This window comes from Lytechinus variegatus, chromosome 17 (genome assembly GCF_018143015.1).
Source record: "Lytechinus variegatus isolate NC3 chromosome 17, Lvar_3.0, whole genome shotgun sequence".
NCBI classification, from domain to species: Eukaryota; Metazoa; Echinodermata; class Echinoidea; order Temnopleuroida; family Toxopneustidae; genus Lytechinus; species Lytechinus variegatus.
Genome location: NC_054756.1, coordinates 17598940 through 17613587, shown reverse-complemented (window position 1 = coordinate 17613587; position 14648 = coordinate 17598940). Strand labels below are relative to the sequence as shown.

The 14648-nt window shown below is 33.9% G+C and overlaps 2 protein-coding genes across 5 annotated transcripts in view; one reads left to right on the top strand and one right to left on the bottom strand.

The window, feature by feature from the left end:
- Positions 1 to 2578, bottom strand: part of LOC121430796 (cell wall integrity and stress response component 4-like) — a 28438-nt gene extending 25860 nt beyond the window's left edge. Inside the window, exon 1 of one of the 3 annotated variants that reach the window (XM_041628201.1) lies at positions 2202 to 2578. In XM_041628201.1, coding sequence (XP_041484135.1) covers positions 2202 to 2274 — 73 coding nt within the window. In that variant the 5' untranslated portion in view covers positions 2275 to 2578. The remainder of the gene's footprint in view (positions 1 to 2201) is intronic. The other 2 variants (XM_041628202.1, XM_041628203.1) reach the window with 2 other exon arrangements.
- Positions 2579 to 7972: 5394 nt separating this feature from the next.
- LOC121431137 lies at positions 7973 to 13964 on the top strand. Of its 2 annotated transcripts, none has more exons than XM_041628643.1 (4): positions 7973 to 8358; positions 11820 to 12008; positions 12846 to 12933; positions 13421 to 13964. In XM_041628643.1, the coding sequence occupies exons 1-4, from the start codon at positions 8304 to 8306 to the stop codon at positions 13758 to 13760; spliced, it is 672 nt and encodes a 223-aa protein (XP_041484577.1). In that variant the 5' UTR covers positions 7973 to 8303; the 3' UTR covers positions 13761 to 13964. The 2 variants fall into 2 exon arrangements, with proteins under 2 accessions (XP_041484577.1, XP_041484576.1); XM_041628642.1 differs by having other exon boundaries at positions 11817 to 12008.
- The last annotated feature ends 684 nt before the right edge of the window (positions 13965 to 14648 follow it).

The following is a 14648-nucleotide window of genomic DNA, read 5'->3' as shown; positions in this document are numbered from 1 at the left end:
ATAAGGAAGATTGTGATCATGGAAATGAACAATGTTAATCCAAATAAAGTAAACTATGAATCAAACTAATCGCTGACTCTCGTATTGTATGTTTTATCAAGTTAAGAGTATTATCGAAAATACATTATCACAACATTATGATACGTCGAAGTTATTAAATCTTGCATCAAATAATTGCAACAAAACCATTACGATTCATATACATCTGTGACAAATATTTTTATCATCTTCTTAATATATATATGAATGGGAATGCACAATCTGGAAGTATTCGTAAGTTTATATTATTCAAGTTATACTTAAAACGCTGTATTATTTATAACATCGCGTTTAATTGTGAAAGCATTCCATGATTCGACTCGATTTGGTTTGATTTATTCACATACATGTACCACATTTACAAATACGTTACTATTTACAAGTATTTACTATATACAAGTATAAACACTGCAAGACAGATGATAGACGATGGATAGGCTAGTGACAAAGAAAAATAAGCGGACGATATACTGATAGGTATGTGTAATGAACGGGTGATAAATATGGATATCAATGGATATCGATGGGAACGAGATCAATTTAAATGCAATACAGTATTGAAGCATCAATATCACAGATTCTGGGGATGGTAATTTCAAACAATTAACAGTATAGTCCTACCACGGTGCGGCTATTTTAGGGCCGGTAATAGTTTACATTGTGGGATAGCTTAAATTAACTTAATGAAAAGCGTGTGATATTTGTACTATTACCCTGTGACGTTAGTGGCATATTGTGTTGTAGAATTCAAGGACGTGCTTTGCGATTCGGACCACTATTGTTAGGCCTTGTTATACGGATGGATTGTTTTATATCTAAATTAATACTAGATTTCAGCATTATGTGAGATGTCGTAATTTTTTACAATTAGCAAATGGGCCCTTGGCAAATAATTTGAATATTGAATGTTGCTCTATTTTCGAAATTGAAAAAAAAATGAAACTGTAAAATATATCAGTAGAATGGGAAGAGTGGACAAAATAATCATGATAATGACTGCTAAGGCATGGCTGTATTCTTTAATGTTAAGTGTTAATGTTCTTCTATTTTTTAATAACAATCGCTTTTACACGCTTTATTTTGTAAGTCATTCCTTCTATCATATTAGCTATTTCTAAACGTCTCTTCCGAATAATTTCAGTGCAATATATTTCTTTGTTAACGTAACCACATCCATTCTAATCTAATGCGTTCATTGACATGATTGATGAGTTACAATAATGAATACGTATTTCACAATGTGTTTGTTCTTTGTATTGAAATGAAAAGACATAACAAATGTTGACCTCTATAAATCATAACAAATGTCTTTCTGTGTATTTCCTTACAATGTATTGAAATGTACGTCGATTATATAATTAAAACAGAAAAAGATAAACAGTTGAGAGTAACGCATTGGGTCCAAGTACATATACTCACAGTTACAAAAAAATGATATACATAAAGTCTTCCGGCTAAAGGAAGATAATGTAAAATTTATTATTGGATGCAAGAAATATGTAACTTTATACACACACAATCACACAAACACAACACACACACACACACACACACACATATATATATATATATAGATACTTCTGACTTTCATGTATTTTTTAGGTCCCAAGACATTTGTTCCGGCGACAATTGCTCCAAATGAAAATCGTCACGTTTTGCAAAGCTTAAAACCTAGACTAGAAACGTAAATACATCCTGATCGTTATCGTTACATTATTCTGAGCCAAAAATGAAATTTCAGTCATATATCCAACCTTATGCCCTCCGAGTTATTATGACTGGAACAAATGACGCAGGAGCAAATTCTGTGTCACCGTTATGCCCTGGACACAGTTTATAATGTTACTGGTACGATTTTGTTATTCATGATATTATATACACTTACTTTTATCACAGATATTGAAAAAAACAGATATTTAATTTCATCGAAGATTTTTCATTCTAATTAACATCTTCGATAGAACGGTAATGTTTTATTTTCTATCCTTTTTTTCTTATGGGCCAGAACGGCATATATATCTCTAGAATGGCATCAAGCCTATATGGAACGCAAAAAAAACATATATACGATCAATATCATGAACATATCGCGGCGTGTACGCTTCATTCATTGTGGGTTGTTTTGGATTGAAGTACATTAACCGCAAACTGAATTATCTTACCTTGGCCAACAACAAATCTCAGTCTCAGGTTAAGACACATGTAAAGTAGAATATGGATGATATACGAAGCCATCTTGCCTTGAGTCGGAATAGTTTAAGCAACGTATCATTGAGCTTCTGTAATTGAGTAATGATGACCTCAACTTCCCCGTTGCGAAGGTTTTACATCGCTTATGAATCCGACAGTCAATATCATATGTACCCCCTTTTCAAACCGAGAGTAGTAAGCTATTGTATTTGAAGAAACCTGTTCCCTTCTTCATCGTATTCGTCCCCCTGAGTCATAGTGCATTTTCGAACCCACCCGCTATGCAATTCGCTCCCTATAATCGCCTTTTCAAATACGAGACGTTATTCTTTTCCTCTCATCCGTGCAACTGAAAAGAAGTTGAATAGCGATTCTTTTTGGATGACGTATGGATCCATATTGTGGCGCACACAATAACACGCCATGCACTGTTGCTTTTTGGGCTGTCTGCTCGTGTTCGTGCTGGTACAGTCCCATGCGTGTCAGCTGACGGGGTGTATGTGATCAGGGATTGGGAGGGCGTATAAGTTTTCATTCGAGTCGCTATAATAATAATAATGGAAGCCCTTGGATTTGAATTTGTTCAAAGAGTGAAATTGGAATAAGCTCGTATTATTAAGCGGAACTGAAATTGATGGGATTGTTAAAAAAATAAGAAGATAAACTGTATCTCCAGCAGTGGCGTACCTACGGGGGGGGGGGGGGGCATGAGGGGCACGCCCCCCAATCAGCTGGCAAAAAAAAACGGATCAAAAGGAGAAAAAGACAGTACAACAGGATTATATATATATATATATATATATATATATAATCCTGTTGTACTAAAACATTCCGTTATCAAGTCAATATATACTAAATGTATTTCCTCGCACTTCGAGTATTTAGTGTTTTATGTAGTGACATGCTTTTTTTCATGACTGTTTCATGATTGCTCCCTTTTATATCAAACATTCCCTGTCCGTGCTTATGTTTGCATTAGTGGACTGGCGAGATGTCTGCTCTTCATATCAAAACAATTTTCAGCTCGAGCTTCGCGCTCACAATATTCGAATAGTCAGATATGTATCATGTTCATGATTATAATGACTACAAAAGGTGTTTCATATGGATTAGGTGTAATTCTAACAAAATCAGGAAGCGATTGCATGGCGCTCGCATTAGATAACTATTGTGAGATATGCTCCTCATGAATTCCCTAAAAAAGTTATTAAAATGTCTCTGTTTCGGGACAATATATACATCAAAAATTCAGCTCGCGCTTCGCGCTCGCATTTATTTTTTTTATGTGAGAGAGGTAAGGTATCATTATTAATTTGCTTATTATGTCCTTTATTAGGTCTGAATGTCAAAATATTTCAACTCGCGCTTCACGCTCGCATTATTTGATAAGTGAGATAAATATCTGTTTAATGGCACCGTCCTAAGTGTCCTTAGTTCAGTATACCTGGCAATTGAGCGCTTCGCGCGCCCACTAAGTGACTCAACATTTCTGCTTTTCCCCCTTAATGCCATGACCCACGGTACGCCACTGACCTCCAATACGTTGAATTAATAGACTTAGGCCAACATTTAATAATAATCTTTTAAATGTAGGTACCAGTGACATGGCTTTCCATTGTCAGTCAAATTTGCAATGCCATCCATAAACTTATCTTTTGGTGATTTCAAATACAAAGTATTCACCAAGGCTCTATTGCTGAACGAGATTGGTTATTAAATATTACTAATAACTCGATATAATTTATTAACTACTTCAAGCTTCCCGAATTTCGGTTTGCCTGAATTAGGAAACTGCATTGGTGTGATTTGTTGAATCGAATCCCCTTTACTGTTGAACATGAGTTGTTGCCATTAATGTTTTGATAGGTATATCATCTTTAACAGTTTTTTTGGTCGAATTCGTTATTTTTCCGACAAGTGCAAACATTGTTGATGTTTAAATAATTTCCATATGTTTTGACGGAGGATAAAAAACAGAGCATAGTTGATTAAATGTCCTATGTCTTAATGTCTCAAAGGGCAGGGATATAGTTAGGACTAATAATATAGTTTTGAGTTTAGAACAATGTAAAGATAATAAGGGTTTATTAAGTTTTAAAGGTTATAAATTTCGAATAACGTGCAGATTTTCCAACGGAGCAAATGTCATGGTGTTTTAACCATAATGTTATCGTCCCCAATTCTACATTATCATAATCATCATCACATCCTTCTTTGTGTCGCGGGACGCCTGCTCGTGTTTTCTCTTATGAAATTCACTTGCTCTGTTTCTAAGGAATAGAAACTGCCGTAAGCAAGGTACGTGATGGCTCAATATGTTCAACAAACAAGAATTTAGATGATCCATCTTTAAAAAAAAAATCGGGCCAAATGCCTTTTAATAGGATTGAAAGCACACAAGATGGCAGTATAAAGCTCTTTGGGTTCCGAAAAGTTAAAACTATCATTGAGATGAAAACACATTATTCTGGTAAAAAAGAGGCAATATTCTACTCTGTTTACACGTGGATACTTTCTTTAAAACGCTAGGTGGCGTCATAACGACTTCGTTAGAAATCGATAAAGAAGGAAATTATTTGTAAAATTAGTACTGTCCACTATATGTATATTATTATTTTCAAAAAATACATTGCCTGGAAGATCTTCTATAATATTACTGAAGAGCATATATTTTTTTTAATTTAAGATTAAGTGATTTATTGGCTTTGATTTATGACGAATAATGCGCATATCCCTTTTCTGCAAAAGTACACTCTAAAAACAAATCAGTCAAGAATGACTAGTTAAAAGGGTCAGCTGGGTGCAACTGTTAATCTAGTTATATTAGACTATTTTCTACTCGTATTTTACTAGAACAGAGTCATTTCTGACTAGAATATCAGTAATTATCATATCAGTTGCACCCAGCTGACTACTGGTCTAGTCAATTCGACTGATTTGTTTATATGAGTGTAGAATTCCTCCCAACTCATATAGTATTTAATTTGTATTCAACTTTGATTCTGCCGCACTTAACTATGGTTTAATAGCAAGGGATAATTTATACTGACTACAACAGAATTCTACTTTTGCAGAAAAAGGCTATGCGCATTATTTGTCATACAGATTTTCGTTCACACACTGATGCACGTTTCTACAATCATAATCGGTGATTTATATAGTCATAATCTTGGAAAGTTTATGTATACTTTGGATAGAAATGAACTACCAAATATTTTTAATTCCATCATGTTCATTAAAAATGTCAATATTCATCATTATATAACAAGGTCCGCCGGACTATTTAACCCACCAAGGGCAAGAGCCGTCCTTCTGAATAAAACATTTATTTTTACCGGTACAAAAGTCCGGAACTCTCTTTTTGAATCAGTGCGCAATAAACCAACAATTTTTGTTTAAACAAGTGCACACCTAGTTACCAATAATGCATATAGCATTTCCATTTATTTTAAAGCAGGATAAAAGAGCAATGTAGATAAAATGCCTTGCTCACATGCATATCTGCCGCGGCCGGGAATCGAACCCCGGACTTTTTCATGTATAGCCAGGCGCCTTGGACCACTCGGCCACGGCACCTCCACCAACAAATTTTACATGTTTAAGTTTCAGTAATGAGTTAAAGAAAACTCTTATCCACAAATATAAACCGCAGATTTCCAACGTCTCTACTTAAGCAGCTTCCTCCCCTTTTTCTTTTTTCTTTTTCTTTATTCTTTTTGTATCGTTCTTATTTTGTTGTCCTTTCCTTTTTATGTGCTTCAATGAGCATGGCCATCTGGATGAACAGTGTACGTCACTGATGCCAAAAAGCAAGACTTTATCATAATAATAATAATAATAATGATAATAATACTAATAATGATAACAACAATGATAATTATAAATAATAATAATAAAAATAATAACAATCCTTTCTGAAACCGGTTCAAGTTCATTATTAATGATGACGTGGATCCTTGTGGGAGAAAAAAATATTGGAGTCGTCAGCAAACAAAATAAAAGATGAAGTATTGGAAGACTTGCAAAATCATTAATATATATAAGGAAAAGTAGGGGACACAAATAGAGTCCTGCGGAACACCAGAGTTAACAATTTTCGTTATGGAATTAGTATTTTCGATAGAGACAAATTGTTTTCTATTGTCTAGGTAGTTCCTGAACCACTCCAAGGATATTCCTCTGACTCCATAATAATTATGTTTGTAAGGATTATGATTATTCCGATATCTATTTTAATGTTGAATTGTGATATTGATATGAATTATGTTGAAAAATGCATATTCTGTCCTTGTTATTTATTAGCTCAGATAATGAGAAACCGACGATCATTTAGTTACAAACAGTTTTTTTTATCTACTTTAGAATACTCGTGGTACATATACTGGAACATGTATATGCCTTAAGTAAAATGTATACACAACTTTGCAGTGGACGTAAACATGAGAAAATGGTGTAGACCCAGTGAATGATTAATGTGCACACCCCTTAAAATATCCCCATTACATGGATCATTGTGTAAGAATATTAGGATAATGAGATTTAGTCTAAATGATAAGTTTGAAGTCGAACGTCATGTTAAGTTTACATTCATGGCTTAATCGAGCAGCACAAACAGGAAAAATCCATCAAAATGGGATAAAACTTGTCAAAACGTGATATAGTCACACTCTGCGTCTTTTTTCGAATTCTTATATTTTTGCATGCAAGACAACAGGATATCGCAAAAGACTTAAATATCTAATGTGCGGACAAAGATGTGTATGCCTATATTTGAGTACTAGGACCAATATGAAAAGTAATCATTTCTAAACAACACATAGCATTTTGTTGTACAACAATACAAAGATTCATCTCAATTGAATTGTTATCAACATTACATAAAGTATTTCCATTCATTTGATGCAAGATTAAATGTAAATATAAACACAACTAAAGAAAGTCCCCCAAATAACCCTACAGAATCTTCCAATATACATGTAACATATTATTCAACTTTAAACCAGACGTTGGATGTAGCTAGGAAGCGGGTTTTCCCCCCAAAAATTAACAACATCCATGACTTAATGACTGAATGAGCACAACATGAACACTAATTATTTTTTGGTGAACATTGTAGATGTTGCCTTAATGGGTAAAGCACAAATTGAAATCAATATTCATGATATTGGTTGTAAAGGCCTACATACAATATCAATGTTGTTACCACAATTTTGTAATCAATTTGTGCTAAATTTTTTGGAATCTTAGGAATGTCTCCTAACACCCCATAAATTGATAAAACCGGATGTGACAATATGGCATGCGGTTAAAGTTTTGACAATGATGTTAAACTGCATTCCTCTACATATTTTATCACAATGAAAATGAACGTAAAGTCACCCTTGGTTTGATATTTAATTTCATTTAAAATTGTTTAGCCTGATCACCTGGCTGTCAACATAACATATACATGTATATATTTTCATAACTTCTGTATAATATCTAATGCTTCCATATTGAATAAATGTACAGTATCATACTTTTTCCTTGTTTTTTTCCACACATTATTAAGCAATAAACCCCGTTAGTCTACTGTAAAATTAGATAGTCGAGGGCGGAATTGTCTATTCAAGTAACAAAGCCAAATATTTGCTTCAAACTGGGTAAGGTATTTGCCATAGGCCAAGAGAAAAAAAAAGTTCTATTCAGTTCTGCCATCACAAATAAATATTCTTTCAGTGGAAAATGTATTGTCTGGGGCAGGATAAGGTTTGGTGATCTTTTATACAACGGGGTGCATGAATCAATTCAATTCCGAGTTCGAAGATGAAGGCCAAATAGTTCATAAAGTACGTGTCTCAAAAATATATTTTTAGTATGTTTAGGGTGTTGGCTTTTGACTTCAGAGAAGATCGCCACGTTAGAATGTATTGACAAATGCATTGTGAAATGAACATTTTGAATGAACTCTGAAAGAAACTCGAATATGCCTCCTTGAGAACAACAACCAAAATCTTCGATCACCGAGTTTGACAATAACACTGGATTGTTATTAAACTACAATACTGGATAGTATTGGAACATTCGATGTCAAAATGGAAGGACATTATTTTGTGTCTCTTCTGATTATGTTGGAAATTTTATCGACAGGTAAGAAAGACTGCATTGATTTGAATTGAATGTTTAAGAGACACGTGTTACATTCTAGTCTATATCATATGCATTCTTTTTAATGATCTATTCATCATTGTGATGTTATTTTGTACAATTATGGTGAAGAAAATGTAAAAATACGAGGAAGCAAAGATTACAACAATAATTGTTTCATGCTTTCGGGATGCTACTTACTAATAGGCAAGAAACGTCACTTTGTGGGAAATATCGGGTTGCATGTGTGTGTGTGTGTTTGGGGGGGGGGGGGCTTAGCAAACTTTCAAACAAACAGCGATGAAGAATACACTCACAATGTTACCAAGGTGCTGTATTAACAGAAGGAAATTATTAATTTCATTAGCTATAAAGCAATGATCTATATAACCAACATATTCTTTTATTTTTTTCATCATATTTTGTAGATTATGTGAAAGTTTTGATTTCAAATTTATTATTTTGTATTTTCATACATCATAATTTTCACGATTTGTGGTCAGTACTTCTTTGACGTAGTTTATTACATGTATCTGTTATTTGTTTCATTAAGTGCACTTTAGCAGGTAAAAACCCCAGGAAATAAGATAGCTCGGCTTTCACAGGTTTTCCTTTCTCTACGTATTTTGATACTTTATATCACATTTGTACACTGGTACATGTTACATTATCTGACAAACAGATCAATAAATCAAGAGCATGATTTCTAAGACAGTTACCATATTAAGATCATGGTTGATGATAAACTAAATAACACAGACATGGATCTTAACATTCAAAACGGGGGGCGGGGCGAACTACACCCCAATAATGATTAAAGCGGCTACCGAGACTCTTTCTTTTCATACGACCAAACTACAAAGACCATACATGATAAAGATGAGGATGATAAACACCGACACTATCAACAAAGCTTCAAGACGAGAATTAAATTTCTGCTCATCTCAATTTTTTGGAATGCCAGTTAGATGAATACGAATACGTACTAGCTACTAGCAAATTATATTAGATTGCCGAGTGCTGACCTCAGAAATACCCTTGTATTCATATATTCATATACAAGTAGGCTATATCAATTATCTAAAATATTCATCTTGATTTTGCTCCTAAGTATACCTTTGTCATATTTACAGGTCAGCAACTTTAAGCCTCTTTTTTTCTAAAGAAAAATCCTCCTCCTATGGATGGCCAACTTTGCACAAATGCAAAACCAAAACTACTTGAAATTTATTAAGAATAAAAAACCTCGCATAAACCAATAATCAACACAGTAATTGATTCATATGATTATATATATATATATATATATATATATATATATATATATATATATATATATATATATATATATATATATATAGATGTAAGAAGTTGTACATGTACAACAGCTCTGGCAACTCTTGTATTTTAAAATGATTTGAAAGAAATGAATGAAGAAAACAATGGTATGACTTAAAGGAAGATTCCTTAGAGCTATCTACCCTTTGGAAAAATTGGTGATGCCGAAAAAAGGTCTCTTTACATGTATAATTTCTCACATTTGTATAAATTGTCCCATACATGTACTGTATCTACGTAATAACTTTGATCCAATTGAGGCATGGCGGCTTGTCATTGTTAAAAATTCACCTACATCCGACAAAGGAAATTTAATGGTGGTGTCGAAAATTTGTTTATCTGACGGTCAATCGGATCGAAGTCGTCCTAGTCACTAACCCGTCTCTGTGGTTTAGTGGTTAAGGCACCGGCGTTCAAAGCTAGGGGCCCTGATTCAATTCCCGGCAGAGAGATTTCTTTTGCATCACACATTAATGTTTCCAAAGGGCAGATAACTCTGAGGAACCTTCATTTAAAGGACAAGTCCACCCCAACAAAAACTTGACTTGAATAAGAAGAGAAAAATTCAACAAGCATAACACTGAAAATTTCATCAAAATCGGATGTAAAATAAGAAAGTTATGACATTTCAAAGTTTCGCTTCATTTCATAAAAACAGTTATATGAACGAGCCAGCTACATCCAAATGAGAGAGTCGATGATGTCATTCACTCACTATTTCTTTTGTTTTTTATTGTTTGAAATTTGAAATATTTTGATTTTCTCGTCATTGTCATGTGAAATGAAGTTTCATTCCTCCCTGAACGCGTGGAATTTCATTATTTTAACATTTTGTGTTTCAGGCAAGGAGGTCCTAACCGTCAAATTCGTAAAAATTGAAATATTGTATAATTCAAACAATAAAAAACAAAAGAAATAGTGAGTGAGTGACATCATCAACTCTCTCATTTGGATGTAACTGGCTCGTTCATATAACTATTTTGTTAAAAATAAGCGAAACTTAGAAATGTCATAACTTTCTTATTTTACATCCGATTTTGATGAAATCTTCAGCATTTCGCTTGTCTGATTTTTCTCTATTGATTCAAATCAACATTTTTCTAAGGTGGATTTGACCTTTAAGCTACGCCTACTATTGCTCTCTTCATATTTATATATACATGTATAAACAAGTTTATTAGAATGAAAACATGATTAAAAACCCCGCAATGAATGTACAACTAAAATCAAATACGGGCAGTTACTAATATGTGACGTCACAAAATAAACTAAAGAAAATTAATGAATTTGATATTTTTCAAAAGATTTTTTTTGTGAAACAGATTTCTTCTGCTTGAAAAAAATGTCGTCTAGGTGGGCTGTCACTGTAAAAACACTAACTTTTTAAGTTTTAATTGGTGTGTAACTGTTCATTATTACAATATGACTAACTGAATCTGAACATCAGTATGAGCACTTGAGTACCAAATGTAGCAAATGCAGGGAAGATGAAAGCTTGAATCGCAATGCTGGCAAACGCTATATATTAAAAAAAAAATCATTTATTAAAGTTTGTACGAAGTCGACTACAGCACTAAAACAAATCACAGTGGGAGCTTCATAAGAAACATGTAATGCTAATGTGAATCTGATGATAAACATACAAATTATCTCCATTCTTTAAAACGTACAAATGTTGGTATCAATAATGAATAAAGCATTTTCATGATGCAAGATAAGATAGCAGTGTAGACATATATGCCTTGGTCAAGGACCGTGCCGAGAATCGAACCCCGGACTTTCCATACACCATCAGGCACACTAACTCAAACCCATAACCTACACAAATGCCCACCCAAGAAGGAAATGAAAGCGTGTGGAACTTTAAAAGACACTTTGCAAACAGGTGCTGAGCTCGCAAGATGAAAGCTTAAATCAATGATGAAGATTCCACAACATCCAGATTTTCATCCTTAAACCCGCTCTCGTCGTCATATTTTCATCTAATGCCTCACTTTTACGTTAATTATATGATGTTTGGCTCTTCCCTCACTACATAGAGCCAACCAATCACTTTACTTAGTACTGATTTTGTTGCAAATCACAACTTTAAAAGCATGTATCTTTCTTCTCGTTTTCCCTAGCAGTTGATGCTTTTTGTGATGCGCCCTCCCCAGTAGCAGCCACCCATCACAACGGCACTTTGGCAGTTTACAAGACAGGAGATACCCTCTACTTCACCTGTGACACTGGTTATTCCACAAACTATGACCCACCTTCGTCAACTTGTCTAGCCAATGGCATTTGGAATCCATCCGATTTAGCTTGCGAACTAAGTGAGTTCTCTTCTTAACTCAAGGATCTTATTTCAAATGGCACATGAAGAGAAGTGCAGATATGTATTGGTGATGAAGATGGATAGATGGCACTCTAGGGATGGAGTAATAAAGAAATATTCTTTCTTTATTATTCTATCCCTTAAGTGTCGTCTTTCCTTCTTCAATGACGTCTGGTATTACCATGATCTCGATGATGATGGTGAGGATAATGACGATGAGGATGATGATAATGATATTCATTATCATAATTATAATCGTCATCATCATCATCATCATCATCATCGTCGTCGTCGTCATCATCATCATATTATTATTATTGTTATCATTTATTACTATTATTTTTTATCATTCTCTTTTTTTGTTGTTATTCTTTTTCTTCTCATTAGAACTATTATTATCATTAGTATTATTGCCGTAGTTATCATCTTCCTTACGTTGATCCGGAAAGCTATGACAATGATGATTATAAAGCAAACACATGATGCTAAATAACATAATAAGGAAGAAAAGACTAAAACGACAATAACGTGCATATTTAGAATTCAGGCGAACTTCAAATGTCTCCATCAAATCATACAAAAATGTATATGTATTTATGATTTTTCTGAAGTTGTGCCTTGCTTAAAGTATCTTTATAACCATTCACCAAGATTATTTCCATGAAACTGATATACAGAACACGAACTGCTTTCAATGTGATTCGAATAATTGTGTAATTAAAATGTGGATTATTGACATAATGATTTATATAAGTGTGACCTTTATGCCCCTCATCAATGTTTAAGCTTCTATTTCAAACACATCACCAACATTAATTTTGTTTATATCTTTCAGATACATTATCACTTATCATCTCCATTATAGTAGCCGTCATTACCCTCTTCGTTTTCGTGGTTATAGTCATATGTATCTTCAGAAGAAAGTAAGTCATTTTTAATTATTTTGATAGCGTTATAAGATTTTCAAAATATGTTGTCATGATTATCAAAATTTTTAATGAAGCTTCTAATCTATGAAGAGACTTGGAAATAATATCAAATTGCACCGTAGCCTTGGATGTGGATTTATAATTAGAATTTGTGAAACCGAGTATTTCAATGTATTTTTGGTTTAAATTGAAGCTCTACATTTTGATAAATTCCCGCTAACTTCTGACATACAAAAATCGAAAGTTAGTTTGAAGGAAATTAATTAATTCGTCATGTCAGGTGGCATATTTCAAACCAGATGACCAAAGTCGAGCGATTTAAAATTACACTGCAAAATTATCTTTGCTTATGTCTGTAAAACGATAGAAAAAATGTCCTGCTCAATTATTGCAATAGCATATTAATGATAACAAATCCTTTGTGTTTTCTAATTGATATCAACATTTTTTGTGCATGTTACATTTTTCTTTTTAAATCAAGGCGACGCCAAACGCATGCTTCATCTCCGAAGATAATCAGGAGAAGTCCAAAGTTTCCGGAATATCCACCTGAAAACTTCGAAATGTCCAGGCCAGGATCGTTATACGACTCCATCAAGATTAACGTAGATAAGAACGCTATTAATGGCGCCATCGCCGGTATGGATGGAATCAGTGAGCAGTCTGACGGTTTGGACAATCCTATACATACAGACAATGGAGGAATTGACATCATAGATGCCGATGGCCTTAATATGACAAGGGCACGCGTAGCTGACAGGAGTCGGTCACGTGATTATGAATACACGAATCACACCCAGAGCGAGGTGCAGTCCACGTGAAAATACAGCCTTCAAAGAAACTCTATAAATGAGTGTTAAGAAACAAGTTGCTGGAATGTTGATGTAATGAGGGACACGCAATAAAATGCATATTTGCAAATTAAATCCGAAGCGGTGTTCTTTTGGGACAAGATAGCTTGTGTGAAAACAGAAAAATCAAAGAAACAGAAAGTTTGAGAACAATCAGACAAATGGTGAGAAAGTTATGAGCATTTGAATATTGCAATCACTAATGCTATTGAGATCCTCACATTGGCAATGCGACAACGATGTGTGATGTCACTTGTGATCAACTCTCCCCATTACATTAGGATATTTTTCCACTTAAACTGCCTCTTTCATCATATCTATATCGACAGATCATGTGTTCTTTCTATAAGAGGGCATGTCATACAGATAAAACAAAAATACACCATGGATAAAGTTTTGTATCACCTTAAGAAAAAGCAAAAAGAGACATTTCGGGGGTATTTTATAGTCCATCAAAGGGAAAGCTGTTCACATACAAAACATGACACATCCTTGTCGCATTGCCAATGGGAGGATCTCCATATTATTAGTGATTACAATATTCAAATGCTCATAACTTTCTCACTGTTTGTCCGATTTTTCTCAAACTTTCTTTGTTCCTTTTCTTTTGATTTTTCTGTTTCGACACAAGCCTATTCTTTGCAAAGGTTTCATTCCCATTAAGCATCTATGATTAATATAGCCAGAAAATACTGGTTTCACTGGGTATGTAAAAAGTGAAAATTGTTTGCATTGTGTAGGCCTACTATTTGATTCAGTACTGTTGATTATCCAAAAGTTTCAGCGTATGTTATCTTTCCCATTCACGCGTTTAAATAAACATACATGTAGACCACCGAGTTTCACCAACAAGCTATT

Coding starts and splice junctions, on each gene's coding strand:
- LOC121431137 (XM_041628642.1), top strand. CDS start 8,304: ATGGAAGGACATTATTTTGTGTCTCTTCTGATTATGTTGGAAATTTTA. Junction 8,359..11,816: donor GTTGGAAATTTTATCGACAG/GTAAGAAAGACT, acceptor CGTTTTCCCTAG/CAGTTGATGCTTTTTGTGAT. Junction 12,934..13,420: donor ATATGTATCTTCAGAAGAAA/GTAAGTCATTTT, acceptor TTTTAAATCAAG/GCGACGCCAAACGCATGCTT.